This window comes from Myotis myotis, unplaced genomic scaffold (genome assembly GCF_014108235.1).
Source record: "Myotis myotis isolate mMyoMyo1 unplaced genomic scaffold, mMyoMyo1.p scaffold_m19_p_4, whole genome shotgun sequence".
Lineage (NCBI taxonomy): Eukaryota > Metazoa > Chordata > Mammalia > Chiroptera > Vespertilionidae > Myotis > Myotis myotis.
In genome coordinates, this window is record NW_023416346.1 from 53,651,244 (window position 1) to 53,664,065 (window position 12,822).

Below are 12,822 nucleotides of genomic sequence, written 5' to 3' on the forward strand. Positions count from 1 at the left end.
GTAAGATATGGTTACTGAAATATATATGGGTGATACAATATCTAGGTTTGCTTCAAAATAATTCAATTGTGGGGGTGTATATGGAAGGGAAATAATAGATGAAACAGCATTAGCCACAAATTGCCAACTACTGAACTGGGTGATGGGTACATGGAGGATAGGTAGGGTGGGTAGGATCATTATACTATTCTCTCTACTTCTGTATGTTTGGAATGTTCCATAATCAAGTTCAATAAATAAAGTGACACAGTTATATTTTCATCACCCTGGTTATTCCCTTCAGAACACTTATCACAATTTCTTATCACCCTGTTTTTTATGCAATTGTTTATTTTCTGTCTCCTCCACCTAATTTCAAGCTCTATGAAGGCAGGAACCAGATCTGTAATGTTGATCTGTATATCCAGCCAGCTAGTGACAAAAAATAAATGAATGGATGAATGCATGTCCCCTCAGGATTAGACTGACTCTTGGATCCATTCACTTTAGACAGAATATGAACCTTCTGCAGGCTTGCTTATCATGAAAATTCAGAAGACTTTTATCATCTTTCATATTTCACACTTCATGCAAGTGCACCCAATGTTTCTTCATTTGACAAATCTGCTCATACCACTTCAGATATTCATCTAATATTTAATTTTCTTAGAACTATAATCTAATGGGTCCAACATGATGTGATAGCTACAAAGAATTTTATGGTGGGATACTGAAATAGTGATACTGAGCAACATAATGAATATAGCAATTTTGTGGACCCAGCTGAGTTGACATCTACTAACCACCAATATCAGCCTAAAGAATTACAACTGTCAGCAGTCTCAATTATGCCAAATGCCAAAACTGATTTCTGAAGACATTCTTCAAAATTCAAATTGATAGGCAGGAAGGAGGCAGGGAAGGCTTTCTGGAAGAGCAACTTTCATGTTTCCCAAAGTGTAGGTCCTAGAACGGCACTGTCCAAAATGGCTGTCACTGACCTCACGTGGTAATTGAACACATGAAATGTGATTAGTGTGACTGAGGAACTGAATTGAGATGTGCTATAAGTATAAAATACTCACCTTACTGTGAAGATACTACGTATATACAAAAAATACATCAAACTTTATATTGGCTACATGTTAAAATTTTTAATATTTTGGACATATTGGGATAAAGATATTAAAAATTTTAAGAACTAAAATAAGACTAAATAACATCTCCTGGAGGTGAGCATGTTCTATAAGGTGCAGTAGTGTAGAAGGACTTCTCCAGTCTCCTTTACTAACATAACACTCCATGCCCTTTGAGAAGTCCTAGGCTAAAAAAGTCCCTTCTGTGTTTTATGGTGCACAACTCTAGGGTCCTGACCAAGTACTTCAAGTACTTGTGCAACTTCAAAACTCAAGAAAGTTTTAATCCCACCCAGTCATCCCCATACAACTTCCTTTACCAAAATCTCCATTTCCGTGGGGAAGAACAAAAGTCAGGCACATTGATTTCACATAAGAAGTCAACTGTGGCCGAAAACGGTTTGGCTCAGTGGATAGAGCATCGGCCTGCGGACTGAAAGGTCCCAGGTTCGATTCCGGTCAAGGGCATGTACCTGGGTTGCGGGCGCATCCCCAGTAGGAGATGTGCAGGAGGCAGCTGATCGATGTTTCTTTCTCATCGATGTTTCTAACTCTCTATCTCTCTCCCTTTCTCTCTGTAAAAAATCAATAAAATATATTTAAAAAAAAAAAAAAGAAGAAGAAGTCAACTGTGGCCCTAACTGGTTTGGCTCAGTGAATAGAGCGTCAGTCTGCGGACTGCAGGGTCCCAGATTCAATTCTGGTGCAAAGCATGTACTTTGGTTGCGGGCACATCCCCAGTAGGGGGTGTGCAGGAGGCAGCTGATCAATGTTTCCCTCTCATCGATGTTTCTAACTTTCCTTCTGTAAAAAATCAATAAAGTATATTAAAAAAAAAAGAAGTCAACTGTGTCCTTGACATCTGGGATTGGAAGCCTATGGCTCTTGTTTCAGTCAAGTAAACAGACATCTATGCTCCAGTCACTTGCAAGAGCTAGAGCAGCAGTTTGACAATTGATCCAAGATAATACAGATCAAGGATTGTATAACAATCTATTCTAAAGCTTTCTTTTTACCAAGAACAGGAAACAACATGCCTCAACTATGAGTGTCAATATAAAAATACCTACCACATTGATTACATTTCCCATTATGTTACTCAGTATCATTATTTAAGTAACCCACCCATAAAATTTTTGGACATTTTTGCCTGGAAGTATCTAAAGAGTTTTATGAAAATAAAAACTACATAATCGCCCAGCTGGTGTGACTCGGTGATTGAACTTCGACCTATGAACCAGGAGGTCATAGTTCGATGCTTGATCAGGGCACATGCCTGGGTTGCAGGCTTGATCCCCAGTAGGGGGTGTGCAGGAGGCGGCTGATCAATAATTTTCATCATTGATGTTTCTATCTCTCTCTCCCTCTCCCTTCCTCTCTGATATCAATAAAAATATTTTTTAAAAGACTACATAATCAATTGCATATGCCTTTATCCCTTTGGCTGCCAGAAAGCTAAGGGATACAGTTAAAGTAATACTAAACTTCTATAATCCCATTATGCCACTTTCTTGGCACAATTACTATCATCCTTAGTTCTATAAGGCTTCTGATGTATCTATTTAATGAACCTTTTGTATGCTGACGATCATGAAACACACTTCAAATCCTTTCTTGAAAGCTGGTAAGGTATTAAAATTATCACTGCCAATTTAAACATCAGAGAGCATTTGCTAAATACATAGATTTAATGGAAATGATTCCTTTAAATATTATATTCTAACATTAGATAAGGTTTGAAAATTAATTCTTAAAATATCACCAGCTCACCACCCAACCCAATCACTAGTACCTGTTTTTATTGATTGATTTGAGGGGGGGTGGGGAGAGAAACATCATTCTGTTGTTCCACCCATTCATGCATTCATTGGTTGATTCTTGTATGTGCTCTGACTGGGGATCAAACGCGCAACCTTGGTGAATCTGGACAATGCTCTAACTAACTGAGTTACCCTGCCAGGGTTCTAGTACCATTTTTGTGTCTTTATAGCATCTGATGATAATCAACCAACAGTTAAGCCATTTCCCAAAGCCAAATTAAGGACTAAAACTTCCCCTTAAGTACAGAAAGAAGGATGTTATGACCAGAAATGCATCTAATAACTTGAAAAAGTTATTTAACTATATTCAAAATAAAGTGATACAAGGAAACCAGGACACTGCCTTGTTTTACTATGCATAATTCTAATTTCATTAGTCAAGACTAATCTCTCTCTCAGTAAGTATTATAGAGTACAGACTTTCAAGTGGGGAAAAAAGGGAGACATATATAATATTCTTTGTAACGCTTTAAGCAATAAAACAAAATTTTTTAAAAAGCCTTAAAAAGCCATGAATTACACTCATTATACAGCTTGGTCAACAAATAGTTCATTGAATCCTCAAAAAATCTTAATATTATTTTTATGATTTCCTCTAATAAGTTAGGTAGTGATTGACAGTACAACAGTTGTACCTAGCCCTAGCCGGTTTGGCCCAGTGGATAGAGCATCAGCCAGAGGACTGAAGGGTCCTGGGTTCGATTCCGGTCAAGGGCACATGCCAGGGTTGCTGGCTCGATCCCCAGTGGGAGGCACGCAGGAGGGAGCCAATCAATGATTCTCATCATTGATGTTTCTATCTTTCTTCTCCTCTCCCTTCCTCTATGAAATGAATAAAAAAAAAAATGTTTAAAAAACAACAACAAAACAAACAAACAAAAAACCCAATTGTGCCTAAAACTTATTTGCTCTTAACATAATTTAGGGTGCACAAACCTATGGTCCAAGTGGAAAGACCTGGATTAGCAATTTATTTTATTTTAGAGAGGAAGTGAGAGAGAACAAAATATCAATGTGAAAGAGAAACATCAATCATTTGCCTCCCGCACATGCCCCAACCAGGGATTGAACCTGCAACTTGGGTATGTGCCCCGACAGGAATCAAACCCACCACTTTCTGGAATACAGGACGACACTCCAACCAACTAAGCCACATCAGTCAGGACCTGGTTTAACAGTTTAAAGGATAATTAATATGCCTTGTTTTCCTCCTAGCTAATGATGTGTTTTCCAAATGGCTTTGGATCAATCATTCTCCCAGCTGTTCTGAAGAGGCCAGAATTCAGGGGTGGACAAACTTTTTGACTCGAGGGCCACAATGAGTTCTTAAACTGGACCGGAGGGCCGGAACAAAAGCATGGATGGAGTGTTTGTGTGAACTAATATAAATTCAAAGTAAACATCATTACATAAAAAGCTACCATCTTTTTCTTTTTTTTAGTTTTATTCATTTCAAACGGGCCGGATCCAGCCCGCGGGCCGTAGTTTGCCCACGGCTGGGCCAGATGATTGGCTATGTCCATCCAATGAGAAAACTAGCTTCTCCTTCACCCTTTCTTTCCTTTAGCATCAGGTATAAGTGCATCCAATGAGCATGGGATGTTAAGAAACACAAAGAGGAAATAAAGTAATCTAAAATGTGGTGGTATTAAAAAAAACTCAAGAATTTAGACAGAGATTTTGGCATATGCCAAATACATGGAGTTAACTAACCTAAGGATATAATTCTTAGGAAAATCTTAGGCAACTAAAATTAAGAATTTTCACCTCTTTGCCTACCCAGAATAACCAAATAAACCAAAGTTTGATGAGAATTGAGTCAAAAATTTTAGTATATATAAAAGTTTTAAAAGTCAGATGAGATATTGTATCAGCAAAAAATTTAAAGGACAACACCTAGAATTGGGCAAGTTACTTCATCTCTAAATCTCAGTTCCCTCATTCATAAAACGGGGATAGTGAGAGTAACTATTCATAGCAATGTTGAACGGATTAAATGCAAAGTGTACAAAATGCTTAGCACTGGGACTAGCATATCTTAAGTACTCACTATACAGTAACTGTTACTAATATTGTTATTACTGCTGGTCAGAGTGGAAATTGGTTCACCTTTTCTGGAGGGCAATTTGGCAATAGACATTCAAAAGCCTAAAAATGGTATATGCCTTTAACCTAGTAATTCCCCTTCCAGAAATTTATCCTAAGAAAATAATCAGATATGGTCAAAGAGCCCAGCTGGCCTGGTTCAGTGGTTGAGAGTCCACCTATGAACCAGGAGGCCATGGTTCGATTCCCAGGTTGTGGTTCAATTCCCAGTAGGGGGTGTGCAGGAGGCAGCCAATCAATGATTCTATCTCATCATTTATGTTCCTATCTCTCTCCAACTCCCTTCCTCTCTGAAATCAATCAAAAAATTATCTACACTAATAAAAGATAAAGATGCTAACTGACCATACCTTCACTACACCCTAAGCCACGCCCACCAGCCAATCTGAGCAATTATATGCAAATTAACCCAACCACGGAGCTGGAGCAAGCAGGAGGCTTGGTTGCCCAGGTGATGAAGGAAGCCAAGCTTCCCGCCTGCCCTGAGCTGGCTGTGGCCTCTGCTCATAACAACAAAGTTTCAATTATAGAAGACAAATAAATCCCAGATACCTGCTTCCAGCCAGCCTCCACTGGGAGCTTGGGTGGCTGGGGGTTGTGGCCAGCCTGCAAACAGCCATCAGCCCCTCACCGAGACTGGCCAGGCACCCCAGCAGGACCCCCCCACCCTGAAGGGGCTGTGGCCAGCTTACAAACGGCCCTCAGCCCCTCACCCAGGCTGGCCACACCCTCATGGGGTGAGGGTCCCTGCTGGGGGGCTTAGCCAGCCTGAAAACGGCCCTCAGCCCCTCACCGAGACTGGCCAGGCACCCCAGCAGGACCCCCCCACCCTGAAGGGGCTGTGGCCAGCTTACAAACGGCCCTCAGCCCCTCACCCAGGCTGGCCACACCCTCATGGGGTGAGGGTCCCTGCTGGGGGGCTTGGCCATCCTGAAAACAGCCATCAGCCCCTCACCCAGACTGGCCAGGCACCCCAGCGGGGACCCCCACCCTGAAGGGGCTGTGGCCAGCCTGCAAACAGCCATCAACCCCTAACCCAGGCTGACCAGGCACTCCTATATAATAAAAGAGTAATATGAAAATTGACCCTAACAGCAGAACAACTGGGAATGACTGGTCACTATGACACACACTGACCACCAGGGGGCAGATGCTCAATGCAGGAGCTGCCCCCTGGTGGTCAGTGCGCTCCCACACGGGGAGCTCTGCTCAGCCACAAGCCAGGCTGATGGCTGCCAGTACAACGGTGGTGGTGGGAGCCTCTCCTACCTCCTCAGCAGTGCTAAGGCTGTCCGACTGCAGCTTAGGCCTGCTCCCCGCTGGCAAGTGGACATCCCTCGAGGGCTCCCGGGCTGCCAGAGGGATGTCTGAATGCAGCTTAGGCCCAATCCCCCCAGGGAGAGAGCCTAAGCCAGCAGGTGGACATCCCCCAAGGGGTCCCAGACTGCAAGAGGGCACAGGCCGGGCTGAGGGACACCCCCCCTGCCCCGAGTGCACAAATTTTTGTGCACCGGGCCTCTAGTATATATATAAAAAGAGGTCACCAGGTTGATTCCCAGTCAGGGCACATGACCAGGTTGTAGGCTCCATCCCCAGTAGGGGGCATGCAGGAGGCAGCTGATTGATGTTTCTGTCTCTCTCTACCCCTTTCTGTTTCTCTTTCTCTAAAATTAATAAAGACATATTTTTTAGTCCTAGCCCAGTGGTCGGCAAACTGCGGCCCCTTGAGTGTGGCTCTTCCACAAAATACCATGTGTGGGCGCGCACGTACAGTGTGATTGAAACTTCGTGGCCACACTCAAGGGGCCAAAGAGCCACATGTGGCTCGCGAGCCGCAGTTTGCTGACCACTGTCCTAGCTGGTTTGGTTCAGTGGATAGAGCATCAGCCTTCGGACCCAAGGGTCCTGGGATCGATTCCAGTCAAGGGTTCAAGAGCACACATTTTGGTTGCAGGCTGCTTCCCTGCCCAGGCCCTGGTCAAAGCTTGTGCAGGAGGCAACCAATCGATGTGTTTCTCTCACAGTGATATTTCTCTGTGTCTTTCCCTCTCTCTTCCACTTTCTCTAAAAATCAATGGAAAAATATCCCCAGTGAGGGTTAAAAAACACACAAAAACATATCTTTTAAATAAGAGAGAGCAAAAGAAATGGTCAAAGATTTACATTCAAGGGTTTTCATATTAAAAGCATTAGATCAAAATTGGAAATACCGGGGGGGGGGGGGGGGGGGCGGGGAATGCCAGCATCCTCAATGGAAGGGAAGGGAAGGGAAGGGAAGGGAAGGGAAGGGAAGGGAAGGGAAGGGAAGGGAAGGGAAGGGAAGGGAAGGGAAGGGAAGGTTATCAATAAATTTGGATCAGTTTGGATGCATACTTCTTCCCAATTTTTATTACTTTTCTAAGTATTCCTGAGCCAGGTATCTCAGCTGGTTAGAACGTTGTTCCAATATGCCAACGTTGCAGATTTCATCCCCGGTCAGGGCACATATAAGAATCAACCAATGGCCGAAACCGGTTTGGCTCAGTGGATAGAGCGTCGGCCTACAGACTGAAAGGTCCCAGGTTCGATTCCGGTCAAGGGCATGTACCTGGGTTGTGGGCATATCCCCAGTGGGAGATGTGCAGGAGGCAGCTGATCGATGTTTCTCTCTCATCGATGTTTCTAACTCTATCTCTCTCCCTTTCTCTCTGTAAAAAATCAATAAAATATATTTAAAAAAACAAAGAATCAACCAATGAATGTATGACCAAGTGGAACCATAAATCGCTGTTTTTCTCCCTTCCTCTCTCTAAAATCAAATAGGTAAAAAATAAAGTATTCCTGAAACTATTCCATAAAAAAAAAAAAAAAATTGGAAATACCTAATAGGGACTTGGTTATCTAAAATTATGGTAAAACCCTAAAACAAACTATACTGTTTAAAAGCTGTTTGAGTCCTGGCTAGTGTAGGTCAGTGGTAGAGTGTCAGCCCGCACATTGAAGGGTCTGGGATGGGGGGCGTTGATTCCTGGTGAAGTGCCCTGGGAGTTGTGGAAAGCAACCAATCTGCATCTCTCTCACATTGATGTTTCTCTTACTTTCTCTCCCCCCCCCACCCCCTCTGTCCCTTCCATTCTCTCTAAAAACCAATGGATAAATAAATAAATAAATAAATAAATGTTGTTTAAAACCATGTAGAATAATTATTAAGGGGAGAAACTATTCAAAATATATTGCAAAGTGAAGAAAGCTATAAATAACGTGTCTTATATTTTTGGGAAAAAAGTATATAAACACACACACAAACATCTGGAAGGTCATACATCAAAATGAAGTTTGTCTTGGATGGTGGAATTTTGAGGGATTTCTTTTTACCCCTCATTCTTTTCTATATCATATTTCACATTTTCTGCAATAACATCATCACTCCTTCTTACCAACATTTATTGTGTTGAATGGACAAAGATCTAAAAACCTCAGTCCTATTTCAAACCTCACAATGACTCTATGGGTAGATACCACTTTACTGTTCAAATTATTGAGACAAAGAAAGGCTAAGGATTCAAATCCAGGCTCTCTGAGTCAAGGGCCTAAGTTTTAAACTCTCTTAACTATTTGCATGTGCTATACCATATGCATATTTCTTTAATAACTAGACAGTAATGGATGCTTCTGACTTCAGAAGAAAAGCCATTCTGTTCAAGAGAGCATCAACCTCTGAGATTCTGCCAAACTGCAGAAAATAGCAAAACTCTGTCTCACTTGAGGATGGGCTCTGCAGTTCCCCATCTGATGACCCACAGCACCCACTGAACTGCCCTATCCATGATCTTTAGATTCTAAGAGTCATACGGGGCTGCAGTTACCATTTCTGCATTGCAGAAAAGCCAAAGTTTGGTCGGGAGGGGAAGCTCCATATGCAACATACTTGGTTATGTTCAATGAGGATTTCAGAACATCTAAAGAACCAAAAAGCTAATGATTAAGCCAGAAACAAAGAAACCTAACCAGTCAGCAACTTTCCACATTGGGCTTAATCTTATCCAGTGTTTCCAGGCATGTTTACTGTCCAGTTGTTTAAAAATGAAATCAGCCTTACACCTCAGAAAAGTAGATTGAGATTGCTGATAAATTCAGATAAATCAATCAGTTGAAAAATAAGTTGTTCACCCTCTCCTCTCTCCCAATATAGTCTCAAGTTCTGGTGTGTTGCACTACACAGAGGGTGAATAAAGTTTTTGTATTTTTCCTAGAAGCATAAGAAAAGGATTTAATAAGCACAGTTTTATAAGGGGACCAAAAAAATCCTCCCAAAAACCTCTAAATGAAAATTATTCTTGTCCCCTAGCTATACTGCCGTTTGCAAAGTCTGGTCATGTTTTGTCTTCTTTTTTTAATACAGCCCATGAGTCATAATGGTGTGGCCAAAGCTAAAGACAGCAGCTTGACTAGCCTCTTTTGACTAAGGTATTGCCTGGTTACGGATGGCATCAATGTTTGCACTATTATTTGCATCACAACCAGTGGCATAATCCAACATTCAGAAGGAAGCTGTCCACTATAGATGAATGCTTTTATCAGCAGGGTCTACAAAGTATAACAAAAGTTACACTTTGGTAATAAGTTTAAAGAAAGAAAAATGGAAATAAAAGCATTTAGGAAAACATGCTGAAAGCAATCTTAACTTATTTAACTAATCATTAGGTTTGGTATAAACTTTCCCCTTAACAGATGCCTAAGATTGTGAGCACTGCTTTGATTTGATCAACAGGGTAACAACAAAACATAAAGTAGGCCTATCAGAACCAGAGGATTCTACATTTAGGTGGAAGGTATATGGAAAAGCCCAGACACACCAAGTTATCTCTAAGAGGCCCTCAAGGTGCAGGAGGGTGGAAGTGGGGGGGGGGGATTTTAATTAGCAAAGTAATGAAAAAAAATCGAGTTGCAAGACACTAAGTCATCCAGGTCTTTGACTCCATTAATATCTTTCCTCAATTATCTTAACATTCAAAACTGTGGACTTAATTTCCCACACAGCACAAAGAGAAGTGGACCCATTCGGGATAGACTTCACTACTAAAATATATGTTTTTGTATAATCTGTACCAGTAACTGCATTTGGGGAAGGTCAAGAATTCCAGGATTAAGTTTCCGTAAGATTTTCTGGATGACTCAAGCTAAGATGCTGGCAATGAGGATGCAGTTAACGCATCATTACCTTATCAACTAGATTTAACATAAGTATGGCTCTAATATTCTAAACATGCAACTCTAAAGTTGTGAAAGCCAACGCTTGCCAACCTACGGAAGTCCTCAGTAATCATTTTGGCGCCCTCAGCACATGTTACAACACATGTTAATTTCCCTCAATACCAAACACAATATAGTTTCTAATTGATAAACTGCTTCTTAGATTCTAATCTAGAAACACCAGGAGGGCTCAGTATTCAGTACGCTCTCTCATGCAAGCTGGTCCAAGGGGAACTTGTCCAGCCTGGGTGGCTCAACAGCAAAGCGACAAAGCCACGTGTCCCCACAGCCCAGGCTAAGCGTTTTTCCCCTCTCGTGGCTTTACTATCCTCCGGCTGTGTCCTCCAACCCTAGCCTTCAAACCCAGAAGCTTCTCCTCAAGCTCAATCTTGGCTCCACCCCACCACCATGGTGAGAACCAATGTGACACCCCCTCACCCGCCGCGAGAGGTAAAATAACGGAAACAGTCCATAGAGCACGCTAGCCTCAGAGCTGACCCTTCCCCCCAAAACCCTGTCCCTTAGAACTCACGCGGCAGCCCCATTGCCCCTTCTCTCTGCCGCCCACATGTCGCCCTGCAGCTCGGGCAGGTGTGGCGGTGGGGATCCCAACTTCACCCTTACCAGGTCTCCTGGTTGCTGAATTTCTTAGTCACCACCTTGCCTAGCTCCAGGCCCAGGCGGTCAGCAATTTTCTGGGACAAGTCCTGATGGGAGCTGCCGCTGAAGATTTTGATATTCGGCATCTTGGCCAATGACCCTAGGCACTCTTTGCTCAGCGATCACTGCTGCTGCAAGCCCTGAACCAAAGTCAGCCCAGAGACTCAGTACTAAAAGCTTCGCATTGCTACTCCGCCATCTTACGTTCCCGCGGGCGCGCGGCTCTAAATTGCCCAGTGCCCAGGGGGCGGGGCCGGCAGGGAAGCCTCCACCCCCACTCGCTCCGATTAGTTGAGAAGCAACGAGGGGGCGGATCCTCGCTGCAGCTCTGCCCACAACCAGCAAACTCAGGTATTATTAGATGGAGGCCATGAAAGGGGAGAGGCTAAAAGCAGCCCTCTCCCTGGTAGCAAGGCAGTTGGGGGGCGGGGGGGGGGGGGGGAAGCTGGTCGAAGAGCGCTGAAACCTTCCGCTCTTGAGGAGGGTGGAGGGATGCTGGTGACGTGTAGGACCAGATCTTTCCGCTGGCGGGAAATCAGCTACGCTGCTTTTCCCCTTCAGCACCAGAAAGCAAGTCTGGCTCTGGTTTACAGTTTCTTTTCAGAAGATCTGTTTATCAGGATGGCAGCCACAGTTTATCAGAATGAAGGGGAGATTTCTGAACATGAGTTTGCATGTTTCTGAACATGAGTGGTTTTTATCACTGTATAAGGACGGGGCCAAATTAAAACACATTTCCATCACAGAGAGATACCCTTAGCACTGGCGCATACAGAGTTTGTTTGCCCTTTGCAATTATGGCAGTTTCACCTTGGGGAAAGTGACAAGGCACACCACCTAATAATCCAGACACTGCAAGAGAAAGCTGTTTTTTGTTTCTAACGCTGGGACCCACTATGTTCAAACGAGTGAAGGAGTAAGAATTTTCCAAAATATCTGGGCAATAAAGGTCTGATTTACCGAAGCTTGGAAAAGAGAGAAAATACAGTGTATTTATGGGACTTTGGATAAAGAGCCCTGAATGAATCAGAAAACCTGGTTTTTGGTCATATCTGCCCCATGTGAGCCTCAACATCATCATCTGCAAATTGCTAATGTGGCCTTTTACACCATGCTTTGTGATGATACATACTAATTGGACCACAGAGAGCTTGTATTCTTATACATTTTCATTAGGTATATTCCAACCATGCTTTAGAAGTAAGAGACAAGTACAATTTTAAAATAAAAATTCATACAATTTTAGAATTGTACAATTGTAGTTATGAGCAGCACATTCTTCGCTGCTCAGAAGGAGACAGTTTTGGCAGCTTAGGCAGAAGCTGCCAAGAAGTGACCCCTCTCCGGCACACTACAGAATTCTGAAGGAGCAGCAGGGAAGGAGGCCACTGGGAAGGCTGTACCAAAGAGGAAGAGGGGAGGTGACACCAACCTGATTATTATTTCCCTCACTTTAGATTATATATTTTACACATATGGATGTACAACTCCCCCCAAAAAAACAATATAGAAAGGATTTCAGAAATCTACTAGCCTCATTTTCCTTATGGTGAAACTGAGGCCCAGAGATGAGAAGTGATTTGTCCAAGTGGCAAAGGCAGAAAACACTTAAAGCAGCCTCCTATCTTACCTGTACTGCCATTGGCAGTGGTGTCCATGGAGAAATTCTCTTTTTTGACCTTTTGTCATACTTTTACAAGTTTAGAATTCAATGTAGGCCGAGGTATATAGAAGTACTCGGAGAAGGAAATAAACTGCAAGGTAGAATATTAATAGTCTTCCATCACAGTTCATTCATCAAATATTTACTGAGTGTTTTATTGCATACCAGACAGTGTGCTAGACATCCAGGGGACTATAAATTATTTTCCCCCAAGGAATTAGCTTAT

At 42.8% G+C, this 12,822-nt stretch overlaps 1 protein-coding gene across 4 annotated transcripts in view; it reads right to left on the reverse strand.

Annotated features, from left to right (window-relative positions):
- The window catches only part of PRPS1 (phosphoribosyl pyrophosphate synthetase 1), a 37,332-nt gene extending 26,165 nt beyond the window's left edge, over nucleotides 1–11,167 (reverse strand). For 2 of the 4 annotated variants that reach the window (XM_036305289.1, XM_036305286.1), the window contains exon 1: nucleotides 10,898–11,167. In XM_036305289.1, coding sequence (XP_036161182.1) covers nucleotides 10,898–11,019 — 122 coding nt within the window. In that variant the 5' untranslated portion in view covers nucleotides 11,020–11,167. The remainder of the gene's footprint in view (nucleotides 1–10,897) is intronic. The other 2 variants (XM_036305287.1, XM_036305288.1) reach the window with 2 other exon arrangements.
- Between the last annotated feature and the right edge of the window lie 1,655 nt (nucleotides 11,168–12,822).